At 48.2% G+C, this 14,533-nt stretch overlaps 1 protein-coding gene across 1 annotated transcript in view; it reads left to right on the plus strand.

The window, feature by feature from the left end:
- The window catches only part of AGAP3 (ArfGAP with GTPase domain, ankyrin repeat and PH domain 3), a 1,596,783-nt gene that overhangs the window by 280,525 nt on the left and 1,301,725 nt on the right, over window positions 1-14,533 (plus strand). Inside the window, exon 5 of the mRNA XM_086940918.1 lies at window positions 247-388. Within this exon, the coding sequence (XP_086797044.1) occupies window positions 247-388 (142 nt within the window). The remainder of the gene's footprint in view (window positions 1-246; window positions 389-14,533) is intronic.

A 14,533-nucleotide genomic window follows, 5' to 3' on the forward strand; every position in this document is an offset into this window, starting at 1 on the left:
AGAGAGTAGTGTTTTAGCAAAGTAATATATGTTACGTGCATAAAACTGCCTGTCTACATTGTTTATGATATGGTAAAGATGGTATTTCTCCAAATGTTGGCCTAAAATATGACTGTTAAGAAATCTACACAGAAAGTACTGCTCTTTAATGTTGAAAGTCAACGACTTCTTCCTAGGTTCTCACAACTTTTTAGGAAAGGCTTCTCAACTTGTGGTATTACAGTGCCCTGTTGTTTTTTGTTTCAGTTTGCTGCCTGGGTGGATGCTGTTGTTTTTGTGTTTAGTTTGGAAGACGAAATCAGCTTTCAAACAGTCTACAATTACTACCTGCGTCTGTCCAGCTACAGGAATACATCAGAGGTGCCCATGGTCCTTGTTGGTACACAAGGTAAGGTTTCAAAAAACAATTTTCCATTAATCCCAACTGATTTATCTTTTTCACTAAGAATTACTCACCTATTTTACTGGGCTAGATTATTGTATCTGGGAATTCACTGGGAGGCCTGGGCCATAAGTGTGTTGTAGTCTGTTCTTCAGTGGAACTAGCAGGAGCGAAGTGCAGAGAATGGTCCAGTATAGAGTGCAGTTATTCACCTCCTTTTTCCAAGCCTCAGATTAGAATAGGCCCACCCTTTATTCCCACGGTTGTCCACTATGCTGGCTATAGGTGGGTTAAATCAATCAGTGGAAGGGTAAGCCTTACAAGATGCAGCATGAGGAAGTAAAAAGTACAGTAAACTAGGGACTTGTACAATTTCCAATGAAACAGTGAACACTCAAAGCTGAGGTGTAGAGATAACAAAATGCCTGGACCAGAATAGCACTGTACTCAATCACTACCACACTGGCCCTTGTTAAACCAGAAGTACCCCTAATCTACAAACACAGTTCCTGGGGTCAGAAACATCACTAAACTGCCACATTATAGAATCTCACCCCTTTTTCTTCCGATCACATGGCTGAATCCCTCCCAAAACCGCAAGCTACTATCTTACCAAATGACAAAAAAACATGTTTTGACTTTCCTCTCAGAAGATCCCTGCCCCTAAATAGACTTGTTGTAATACAACTCAGATGTCATTGTAGCCAAAGAAAATAATGTTCACTTCTATGTTAGTCTCACTACAGGGAACTCAGTTCCTGATACATTGTAGCCACAGGCATCTGAACCTCAAACGGTGCTACTCACCTGTAAATCAATGTCTTATTTTCTTCCTCAAACATTTAGCTCATTATCAGTCAACTCAAATAATTATGTATGTGTGTTTGTGTGTGTGTGTGTATATATATCTATAGATGGATGGATAGACAGACTGATGACTGACAGATACACTGAAAATCAAAAGATTAAAGTAACGTTAGAGTTAGATGTGGTCAAATAATCCGTTTTTGATTAAATAAATTCTACAAAAGAATATGTAGCAAAAGAGCGTCGCCAGGCGGCACACGAGTGGAATGGCCTGTGAGGCTCCCACAGACCGGTTTACTAATCCGACATGAATCCTGCTCCTACTATGACAAAGAACCTGAAATCGCCTAAAGATATACTACCTTAGAACTTGAGCATGCAGCGGCGCAAATTTTGGGCCGTTAGAGATATCTGGCGACAAGTACTGCGAGGTGCAGTGCCACCCGGGAGAGACGACTGGCGATCCTAGAGCTGCCGTGCGGCAGGGTGACCTGAGCGAGGACCGTGGTCCCCACGAGGCGGGAGGGCCTGACTAAGAGAGTGGAATCGAATACTGACTGCGTCTGCCCCCCGCACCCGGCCATCCATCGCTGACTGCTGCTGGCTTGCTCGACACAGTACAAGTAAGGCACGAGAAAAAACTCACGCTTGGGATCCTACTGCGGGGGAGGAAGCAAGTGCTGGTGAGCCCCGTGAAGGAGTCTTCTGTGCGGCTGAGCGTGACACGCGGAGACAGGAGATTCCTGTATGATAGGAACGCAACGCCATTACGCGAAGTGTGATCAGCAACACTTCCAGTATAATTCATTGTCGAAGTCGCAGAACCCGATCTAGGGTGTGATGGAAGGAATTGTTCATAGACTGCCCACCGGTCGAGGCGCCTGGTGCTAATTTTCCTGCTGGATGCCACAGTACTTGTACAAACAAGGCAGCCATAGGGAGCCCTGAGGTGTGCGACGTGAGAGAGAGACGATGTGCTAAACAGAGCAACGTAGGTCAGTCAGGGAAGCGCACAGACCTCTACCAAATAGGACATATAAAGACAGGTGCTCAATTGACCGAGAGACGAGTACACTGGGCAATAAGCTGTATATAACCTACATACCCAATGGTAGAGGTATCAATATGGTGTGAGAGGGCTCTGCATAATCGGCATTTTGGGGAATCATTGTGAGAAGGTCTCCCCCTTGAACCCTAGTGGGATCTACACCAACAATGCGCATATCGGCAAACGGCAAATGAGGTCAGCGCCCGAACTAAGACCACATTGTGAAAATATCCCCTCCCCACCCTCTGCAAGCTCAAATATACCAGTAATTCAACCTGGGATCAGGTCCACGGCCCGCACCCTTATAATACAGCCGGAGAGTCACAAAAAGCGTAGTCCCACGCCTTTGTCGAAGTGGGCAAGAAATTGTGCCACTGCATATAACGAGGCTGCCGCATATCACGGGGAATGGGCACGGACATACACGGATTGTTGCCAATAGTGACGGAGACGCGATGGGGAAACTAGATAAGCGCCAACCGCGAATGACATTTGACGGCAAAAAGGCCACGAGGCAACAACAGACAGCAGTAGACTCCGGGGCAAACAACTCACAACAGGAGCAACAACCATCACCAGGAGAAGATGTTCATTCGATATTGATGGAGGTGCGGCAAGGTTTTGCAACCATCGTGGACAAAATGGACACACGAATGGACGCGATAGCTCGGTAGATTTATGGACACGAAACGCGCATAAAAGAAGCGGAGCAGCGCATTTCAGATGTGGAAGACACTGCAACCCAAGTACAAAAAGCGACGACACAAATGGATAAGCTACTCAAGATCATAGCAGCCAAAAATTAGGACATAGAAGCGCGAAGAAGGAGGAACAACAACCGCGTTTTGGGCATACCGGAGAGTACGAATACGGGCAAAATGGAAGACTATATCGAGAAACTACTGCTAGAAGTGGTGGGCGTTGCCCAACTCTCCTCTCATTTCATAGTGGAAAGGGCATCTCGATCTTGGCACCCCGACCGCCCCATGGAAGCATGCCCAGGCCCATCATCGCCCGTCTGCTGAATTATCGGGATAGGGACACAGCTCTACGAGTGGCCAGGGAGAAAAAGCAGCTGAGCTACGATGGGCTAACCTTCACCATATATCCTGACTTTACGATACAGGTACAAGAGGAACACTGTAAGTTTCTAGCAGTGAAACAGAAACTCAGACAAGCACAGATCGACTCAACCTTATTGTACCCGGCTCGCCTCCGCATAACTCATCAAGGAACTCAAACTTTTTTCACAAAACCTCAACAAGTGGAAGAAATTTTGAAGCAACTTAAGAAGCAAAAGAGATGGACACCAACGCTGGAAGGTTCACCACACTCCCACTCATCGGAGGACGAATGAGCGCTGCTGTAAACTATCGCCAGATTCTGATAAGACGTTTCTAACAATAACTAGTCATGGTCAAGTTCGATGGATATGTTAGAATACCAATGGAATAAGACACTGTGCACAAGAGAAATGAGACCTTAGTGCTGAAGTGCACACAGTAGGGAGTATACAGCCACTTTGCAGCCGGACACCCTTGAATCTGTCCAGGGACTAATGACGCGATGTGCTACACCTGGACTGATAAGAGGTATTCATGGGCCACACAGTTGCATTACCCCTGCAGGGAGAACCCCACTATTGTTTTATGTTGTTTCTGCTTCTTCCAGGTCACTTCTCAAGTTTCGAATGGAAAGGCATAGACCTAGTTGCCATGATAAAGAAGCTATTGTGATTGGCGGGGGGGGGGGGGTCGTTTACAACTGACATGTTTGGGATGTTTCAGTGGGTGGGGGAGGCACAGGCATGGGAATTTAACAATAGCAGTGACACGCCTGCACAAGCTACTTTTGCTATGTTTGTCTCTTTGTATGCACAAATGCCACTATTTGAATACTCCCATTATATTGACCAGATGATACACAACTGGTACACTGGCACAGGAGGATAAGCATGCACTGAGGGTGGTATCCTGGAATATCAGGAGCCTTGGAGACCCAAGGAAACAAAGACAAGTTCTGGCCTACTTAGATAGACACCAGATACAGGTGGCTTTACTACAAGAAACCCATATTAATCCAAAGGCCGTGAACACATTTGCTAGTAAATGTGCGAGTTGTCGACTTTTTTCATCCTATTCATCATACGCCCGTGGCACTGCGATCTTGTTTAAAAAACAAACCCCTTTTGAATTAGTGGGGAGGATGGAGGACCTGCAGGGTAGGTATATCATTGCGTGGTGATGTTTAGGTAGAGATTCGGTTACAATTGTGAATTGTTATGGACCCAACACAGACATCCCTGAATTCTTCACTAACCTGTGGGGCAAAATAATAAACATTGGCTCCACTCACATTATCTGGGGAGGAGATATTAATGTTGCACTGAACCCACTCCAAAACAGATCTAATCTGGCTACACATCACTACACCAATGCGCAGGAAGCACTGAGGGGTATAATTGAAGAACGTAACCTGATAGATAGTTGGAGGTATACTCACCCACAGGTACAGGAGGGCACACACTTTACGTCTCACAGGGGAACATGGACACGAATAGACTACTGCCTCCTCTCCAAGGGATTAGGGCCAGACGTACGAAATGTGTTGCACTTGGCCAGGACTTTTTCAGGCCACTGTCCAGTAAAGGTGTCACTCACCCCACCAGGCTACGACAGACCCAGGCCGTGCTGTAGACTGCAACCCACGGCCCTATTAGATATGGTCTTCCAGGCAGAACTAGGTGAGGAAATCAAGGATTTTTTAATCAGAAACAAGGGATCTGTAGATAGTGTCAAATTAATATGGGAGGCTTTCAATGTAACGATTAGAGGGTTATGCATTTCAAAGAGTTTTGCAGTACTGAAAGATATACAGAACACACTATGTAAACTGGAGCGGGAACTTCAAGCACTTTAGAGACAAATGGGGCGTGGAAGAAGAGGACAAGAACACAAAGAGTTCTGGGACAAATTATCTACCTATGAAGACACAGCACAGAGGGAATTGAAATTTCAGAGGACTATACTGGGTGGCCCGCAAATTTGGAGAGGGAGAGAGGCCAGGCAAGGCGCTAGCTGAGATGACACGAACTGCCCACTTAAATGCTTACATATTAGAGATACAGGATAACGAGGCAATATCGCAGCGCGACACGCTCACCATTTTAGACCCTTTCGTCACACATTATAAGATGTTATATGCTTCTAAGAGCCACGGACCACCAGAGTTAGACGACTTTATGGGGGATATAGAGCTTGGATGGCTGAGTGATGTTCAAAGAGAATTTCTAAGTCTCCAATTTGAGATCGATGAAATCAGAGAAGCAATCATGCAGCTAAAGAACGGGAAGGCGCCAGGCTCCGTTGGCCTACCAGCAGAATTATATAAAAGCTACATAGATATCATGGCGCCAGTGTTGACAAAGGTATACGAAGAATCTTTAGAGGGAGGCATTGTCCCCCCCTTCGATGAGGGAAGCAGTAGTAACGTCCCTGTTGAAGCCCGGGAAATCCCCAGAATCTGTCGACTCCTACCGTCCATTATCTTTAATAAACTGTGACACGAAAATCTTGGTCTAACTATTGGCAAATCGCTTAACTTTGCTGATGGACAAATTAATACTTTCCGACCAATCAGGGTTTGTACCAGGCAGGAACACTTCCCACAATCTTAGAACTCTGTTCTCCCTGATTCAGTAGCCCCCGAATTCCCACTTGCCGCAGTATTCCTAGACACAACCAAGGCGTTTGATTCGGTGGAATGGGATTACTTATTTGAGGTATTGCAGAGAATGGGTTTCCCACTTCTTTATTTGTCCTGCATTACATTAATAGACAACAAACCCACTGCCAAGATATTGATTAACGGACACCTGTCGCAGCCGATAACCATTTCTAGAGGCACACAGCAGGGGGTGCCCGTTATCCCCATTATTATTCGCCATTGCAGTAGAGCCGTTGGCCTCTAGATTACGACAGGTTCACAAAGACAAAGCATTTCGCTGCTGCCTGCGTCAAATACTAATATCGCTATATGCGGACGACATGACGCTATATATTCGAGACCCCCAACAAAACATAAACCCTATACTGCGAGAATTCATAAGATTCGGCAGGTTATCAGGAATAAATATCAACTGGCGGAAATCGCAAGTCTTTCCCCTCACGGCGGCGGTGACTAAATTTCAACTTGACTTCCCACTAGAATGGTGCGACACAGACCTAAGATATCTTGGTATACAGATCACCAGAGATAAGGAAGACACGATAAGAGCAAACTATGGCATGGCTATAACACGACTTGATGCCAACATTACGCGGTGGATCTCATTACCACTCTCATTAGCGGTACGGGCGTCTCTTATAAAAATGGTCATACTCCCGCAATTTCTCTATTTATTCCTCAATATCCCCTACCGTCCCGGGCGTCACTTTTTTCAAACATTGCACTCTGAGTTAATCAGATTGTTTTGGGGGGAGGGGGAGCAGCCAATACTTTAATGATCGACGCTCATACGCCCATATGGCCAAGGGGGGTTCGGCGTTCCTGACTTTGAAATATACTTTTTATGTCCGGTATATGCCACAAATAGCTGTAGAAGACTGGCTCGCAGATCCAGTACCATTGAATGGTCTGATATATGGGCCCACTCGCACATGCACGACACCACCCACCACTATCATTAGCACGGTAGACGCATGGAACCAGATAACTTCACTACTGGCCTTGCCTGTCCTCTACTCCCCTCGGCTCCCACTGACTTTTCACCCTAGTTTATCATTATTGCAAGAGAAGGGATTCCTAGGGCTCTGTAAACGAGCGCATATTGACACATGGGGAGACCTTTTTCATGCAGGGACATTTTCCTCTATGGAACATTTCCTAGAAGACATACAACATACGCCTTTAGACATATTCCTATATGTGTGCCTACGGCAAGGAATACGGTTGATCATCCCTGATTTCCCACAGGAACCTCTAAGCCTCATCCCGTTACATCAAATGCTGGGATCCGCTGATGGGAAACATCTAGTATCAGGCTTATACAACAATATACGGGTGCACAGAGAGGGAATAATTAGCCCATCTCGCCTACATTGGGAGGAGGATCTGGGGCGTGAAATACTCGGTGACCAATGGCAATATTGCTGTTTATAAGCTGCGCAGATCTCTGCGAGCTGTAGGCTGCGAGTGATACATTAGAAATATCTACACCGCATATACTATACACCAGTTAGGAAACATAAATTCAAGTTAGCAGACTCTGACGAGTGCGAGCAGTGCAAATAATCAGGGGCGGGATTCTTACATCTAGCGTGGCAATGCCCAACAATACAAGAATACTGGGAACAGGTTTTCACAGCGCTCGAGAAAAAGACTGACAGTATACTAGACAGGGACCCATTACTCGCATTACTAGGCTACGCGGCGCAAATACCTAAAACTCATAGGAAATACCTATCTCCTTATTATTAGCCAAAAGAAGAGTGGCATGTCAATGGGGGAGGGGCCGTGCCCCGAAATGTAAAGAATGGCTGACAGACCAAAAAAAAGAAAAGAAAATAGTGCTTTCAGACTGTAGATAAAGCAGTCCGTGTAACAACACAAGTGAAAAGTTCAGTCCTTATGGTAGGTTACAAATGCAGACAAGGTGGTTCTAAGGAGGGACTACTAAGCCTATTCATGAATAAAAGCAACCATTTAGAAACAAAAGTAACAGGACCAATTTAAAAAGATGGGCGGAAAATGGGCAGAGCTTCAAGTTCAAATCTGAATACAGCATGCCTCACAGAACAGCACGTGTGCTTACCAGGCCCAACCTAAAAAGGGAAATTTGTTGTCACAAATCCATAACATTTGTGTTTGTTTGTTAGATCCTTACAAACCTAATTGGTGTCATGCTTCATCAAAGGATCTCATCCTGGTCCCTATAAACCAGGATAGGTTCAACCATATTCCTGGGAGCACTTTGGATAATTTCCTGCTGGGGTCTCTACAACGAAAATACCTCATAAGACCTAAGTATACCTTTATTCTTGGTGTTCCTTCTGTGATTAAACAATGTATTGAAGGGGTGCCTGTGAAAGTAATAGTCCTACTCCCTATATAAAAGTAGACCTCTTTCATCCCTAAGCAACAAGGTCAAAGGGTCTCAGGGTTTCATGAGGACTAAATAAATTTGGCGCCTGGTATAATGTCAATCTCAATTATTCATCAACCTAACTCCAATTCAGGCAGGACATACATGAATACAAACATATGTAGCATGTGAAGGGACGCTGTTTGTTGCTTGCTGCTTGCTGGACCTGGCTGGAGGTATCCCTTGTTAAGGCTTCTAACCCACCACGACTTGCGGAACCCGCTTCGCGGGTCCCGCTGCGGATTGCCGGTAAAAACTCACCGTCAGCTCGCTGTCTCCTGCTGGGCTGCTCTCTGGGGGCGTGCGAGGCTTCAGGGCTGCGAGCGTGAGGCTGAGCCACCTGGCCCCGCTCTCCCTGATTGCCCCGCCCCCACCTTACTACAGCCTAAAAGGCATCTGAACCTTCACCTCTTGGGACGCTGTTTGTTGCTTGCTGCTTGCTGGACCTGGCTGGAGGTATCCCTTGTTAAGGCTTCTAACCCACCACGACTTGCGGAACCCGCTTCGCGGGTCCCGCTGCGGATTGCCGGTAAAAACTCACCGTCAGCTCGCTGTCTCCTGCTGGGCTGCTCTCTGGGGGCGTGCGAGGCTTCAGGGCTGCAAGCGTGAGGCTGAGCCACCTGGCCCCGCTCTCCCTGATTGCCCCGCCCCCACCTTACTACAGCCTAAAAGGCATCTGAACCTTCACCTCTTGGGACGCTGTTTGTTGCTTGCTGCTTGCTGGACCTGGCTGGAGGTATCCCTTGTTAAGGCTTCTAACCCACCACGACTTGCGGAACCCGCTTCGCGGGTCCCGCTGCGGATTGCCGGTAAACACTCACCGTCAGCTCGCTGTCTCCTGCTGGGCTGCTCTCTGGGGGCGTGCGAGGCTTCAGGGCTGCGAGCGTGAGGCTGAGCCACCTGGCCCCGCTCTCCCTGATTGCCCCGCCCCCACCTTACTACAGCCTAAAAGGCATCTGAACCTTCACCTCTTGGGACGCTGTTTGTTGCTTGCTGCTTGCTGGACCTGGCTGGAGGTATCCCTTGTTAAGGCTTCTAACCCACCACGACTTGCGGAACCCGCTTCGCGGGTCCCGCTGCGGATTGCCGGTAAAAACTCACCGTCAGCTCGCTGTCTCCTGCTGGGCTGCTCTCTGGGGGCGTGCGAGGCTTCAGGGCTGCGAGCGTGAGGCTGAGCCACCTGGCCCCGCTCTCCCTGATTGCCCCGCCCCCACCTTACTACAGCCTAAAAGGCATCTGAACCTTCACCTCTTGGGACGCTGTTTGTTGCTTGCTGCTTGCTGGACCTGGCTGGAGGTATCCCTTGTTAAGGCTTCTAACCCACCATGACTTGCGGAACCCGCTTCGCGGGTCCCGCTGCGGATTGCCGGTAAAAACTCACCGTCAGCTCGCTGTCTCCTGCTGGGCTGCTCTCTGGGGGCGTGCTAGGCTTCAGGGCTGCGAGCGTGAGGCTGAGCCACCTGGCCCCGCTCTCCCTGATTGCCCCGCTGCCACCTTACTACAGCCTAAAAGGCATCTGAACCTTCACCTCTTGGGACGCTGTTTGTTGCTTGCTGCTTGCTGGACCTGGCTGGAGGTATCCCTTGTTAAGGCTTCTAACCCACCACGACTTGCGGAACCCGCTTCGCGGGTCCCGCTGCGGATTGCCGGTAAAAACTCACCGTCAGCTCGCTGTCTCCTGCTGGGCTGCTCTCTGGGGGCGTGCGAGGCTTCAGGGCTGCGAGCGTGAGGCTGAGCCACCTGGCCCCGCTCTCCCTGATTGCCCCGCCCCCACCTTTCTACCACACACCCCTTGGTCTTGGCCCATAAATATCGGAGAGAGACGCTGCGCGGGAGCGCGCGGGAGCGTCCGGGGCTAAGACCGGGCAAAGAGCGGGCCGTTTGAGGCCGTTCGAGGACGGAGAGGACTGGACTGGCCCATCCATTTTCACCTGGTTTATCTGGATTCCATAGATTATTTAGGATCCTCATACCCACCCTTGCCATTGTGCTCTCATTGCAATGAATGCAATGGTTACTCGTAGTAAAACATCGAAAGGTGGGTCACAGATTAGTGGTCCTATGGATGACTTTATTACACGTACTAACATAGCTATTGACAAAGAGATTTCCAAACTCCAAAACCGGGTTTCGTTAGAACTAGATGCTGCTAGACGACTGTCCCAAGTTATTGCACTGTCCAAGAAATCCTCCCTAGGCCACATAGCTGCTTCTGTCACCCCTGAGCGCCCGGCCCATCCACATTGTATAATCACCCAGGTCGATGTTCACCATTCCCCGACCCCGGCTACTTGTCAGGTGGCGCAGGTAAATAATGTAGAAATAATTCCGCCCACACAATTTAGTATGCCCATTCCAACCCCAAGTGTTCCGTTTCTGAAAAACGCACCTAACATTACCCCAAGTGGCAAACAACCAAAGAGGAAACGCAATTCTCGCTCTGCTTATTTCCGCAAAAAAGCGAAAATTGCTGTTCCCAAAGATCTGCCCTTAACTAACACCATAGCACTTGGTGCTGGCGCAGAGCCTACTTTCAATGTGCAGCCACCTAGCGGGGGTCAGGAAGGTGTTCCATCTATTCTCCCCACTAATATTGTAGCAGGTGCGGACCCTGAAGTGGATGAGCCATCTAATACTAATAAGGATTTCATAGAGGTGGTATGGGAGACTCTCAAAAAGCTACTGTCACCCCTAGATCTAAGACTCTCTAGGATTGAAAATAACCTGCTAGAAATGGAGAAGAGCATTATTGCTTTGGCTACTCTGGGGTTGAAGACTCTTGAAAACCAGGGCATTACTGCTGTTGACTTAGTGCCACAATCCATTGCACCTGGTACCAACCAAACTTCCTCTAATGTTTCCCCTCTAATAAAACCTGTCCCCAAACCTAGGACTGTTACAGTCGAGCAGGATCGTGAAAAACCAAACGCCCCTCAACGGGTCACTTCACGCCACCAGCAAATTCTTAATCATAAAATACCTAACAGGCCGATTCCTACTGAATCCCAAGTCCCTCCAACAAAAGACAACTTTAGAGGTGGCTATATCGACCTTCCCCCTGAGACAAATGATTACGCGGTTGTCCTGACGGGTGTTCCCATGATAGGCGACGGCCAGTTTGAAAATCACTGGTCGCTCAAAAATAAAATAATGCACTGGCTAAATGTAAACAGACCAATCCCCAATGGTCGAAGAAGTCGTGTATTAATGGTTCGCAGAACTCCCTGGGTAGGCCCTACGCCAAAAACTATCCCGGGAGACTGCGTAGTAGTGACCTTTGAAGATCCCCACACGGCACATCACATCTGTAAGTGGCCACATAATGATGACTCCCTAGTTACACCCAAACCAGTATCCTTCTTTTATCCCCCTCGACCAAGTCGAACCCAGGGGGACAATTGGACACTGGTTCAGCAACATCCATGGCTTAACAAGCCCCGTGGCCAGAAGGAGACCCTTTTACACTGGAACGGTCTCTCCACGTATAATAGATTTGGGACTCTAGAGGAGGTGGATTGACTCCCAGTGCACTCAGCCATCCAACGTTGCACGGCAATCTCGCCACGGCAGGGGCACGATTCCAAAGATTGCACTGGTCTAGAGTCGGTAATAAACAAAGCGGCACGACCATCCAGCCTGTGGTCTGTAGGGGAACCCTCCACACCTAGTATAAATAATACTCCTGACAGGGAAGGTTGGCGGTACCCACCTTATAGGTCCCACTCTGAACCCATCTCTATCGAAGCATCAGGTCCTTCTTCTTCTGGTTGCCTTGTGCCCCTTATTCAGCAATTTGAGCTACCTGTAAGGTCTCCTGAAATTGGGAATATGTCTGTTTCTCCCAGGCCCACTGCTCTTACCAATGCTTCTCCACCCAGTGACTCCGCCCTAAAAGACTCTGGCATAAAAATCTTGAGTTGGAATGTGGCTGGTCTTGATCGTAATCTCAACAACCCTGAATGGAATGATTTCCTGGATCTATATCACATCTGCCTTCTCCAGGAAACCTGGTGCATGGAGCCAAGACACAGAGTGGGATTTTCTACTTTTTTTATCCCCGCTGCCCAGGAACAAGGTTCCAAAGGTCGCCCTTCAGGCGGCCTAATGATTTGGATCAACGTTGCATTGGACCTCAGAGCGAAAGTAAGAAACACCCAGTCAGCTGATCTCCAGTGGTTAACGATAACCCACAAAGGGGGAAGAAGTTTGGAACTCTTTAATATCTATCTGAGGGGTGCCAAAGGCGGCACATCACATCTACCCTCTATAGGCTTAGACCACAATTTGGCAGCCTGCAGCGTGGACTCATACGTAATGCTCGCAGGCGACTTCAATTGCTGCTTTGAACCTTTGGCCAGAGAAGATATCTTGGATACTTTTGAGGAGGATTCTAGGAGAGGCATTCCTATTCTTAGCCTTGACCCGATCCCTAAATGGTCGCAAAATGCCATCGAGATTACCGCTCTTTGCATGGAGCATAACTTGCGTGCTGCAAACGGGCGCTCCAAATCTGACCAATCAGGTGCCCACACCTACAACAGACTAGGCCACACTTCAAGGATTGATTTCGTGCTGTTGAATTACAACCTCTGGCAACACCATCAAGACATGGAGGTTATAGCATCAAGTGATAGTGATCACAATCCCCTATCACTAACTATCTCATCACCTTGGCAGGGTGGAAACCAAGGCTCTCTCGGCCACACCTGGAAATCTACCCACGAACTAGCCCCCACAAACTGTAGTAGGCGCCTGAAGTGGGCAAAAGTTGCAGCTGATGACACAAGGATGACCCAAGCCAGGTCTATTTTGGAAAGAGTAGAGTCTCAGATGGACACCCCAGAGCAATCTGATACTACGATCCTACCCCTATATACCGAGACTGTTTTGGCATTGAGTAATCTATTTATTGTTCCCCAACCTACCCGTAGGGGCCCCGCGAAACAATCAGCTAAATGGTTTACAGGCAAATGTCGTGTAGCAAAGAGGGAACTTGTGGCCACATTAAAAACTAAAAATATAGTTGATATTAGGGCCGCTAGGAAAACTTATAAAAAAACATTAGCTGTAGCCAAGCAGGAATATGACTCTAATTTTTGGGGAGATCTAGTAGAGGCAAGCACCAGGAAGGATGCCAAGGGGTTCTGGGATCTTCTAAGAGCCAGGGAAAAGCCGATTGACCACCAGCTCACTTGTAACATCCCAGGGGGCGTATGGTTCGATCATTTTCTGAAATTATATTCTGCACCACCTTCAGATCCTCACCAGTCAGGGGACCCACTCACGGTTTCACTGCCTAAATCTATTTTTGCGCCCTTGTGCCAGGCCGAGCTATTTACTTGCTCGGATGTTGAAAAAGCAATCCAATCCATCGTCCCAAATAAAGCGGCAGGTCCGGATGGGATCCCAGGAGATTTAATCAGGAACTACCCGTCTTCTTGGAGCAGATTAATTTCCTCTCTTTTGAATGAGGTATTGCTGGGCGGTGCTTTCCCAGATTCCTGGAGGGGCGCTGAAGTTGTACCCATTTTTAAAAAAGGCTCTAGGGACGATCCAGCGAACTATCGGCCAATTAGTTTACTGGATTCTTCCCAAAAGGTGGCCGGAAAAGTGGTTTTGGGCAGAATCAGTCAGTGGGCCGATGAAAATAATATCCTGTCAGATCTCCAAGCGGGCTTCAGAGCAGGAACAGGCACAATCGAGCAGACGTTCCGCCTTCTGATGATCTATTGGAAAGTGGTGGTGCTGGGAAGGGGCAGTCTGTATCTGGTCTTCATTGACCTGCGGACTGCGTTCGACCTAGTACCACGAGCACTTTTATGGAACGCCCTCGATGGGTTAGGCCTTCCCCCCTACCTGCTCTCGCTCCTTGTAAAATTTCACGACAGGAATTTTGCCCAAATTAGATGGGGTACACAGGGTGAGAAAACATCTCGTATACCTGTGGACAGGGGCGTTAGGCAAGGGTGTGTGCTTGCCCCCACTCTGTTCTCTCTTTATATCAACGGAGTGGTGGAGCATTTGCTTCGGCAACCATCAGACGCTCCCACCCTTGCTGGCAGGAAAATTCCAACGCTCCTGTTCGCGGATGACACCCTCCTTATTTCGAAATCCCCAATGGGCATCCAATCGCTGCTCTCCAGCTTTAAGGCCT

The sequence above is a fragment of the Lissotriton vulgaris genome, chromosome 10 (genome assembly GCF_964263255.1).
Source record: "Lissotriton vulgaris chromosome 10, aLisVul1.2, whole genome shotgun sequence".
Lineage (NCBI taxonomy): Eukaryota > Metazoa > Chordata > Amphibia > Caudata > Salamandridae > Lissotriton > Lissotriton vulgaris.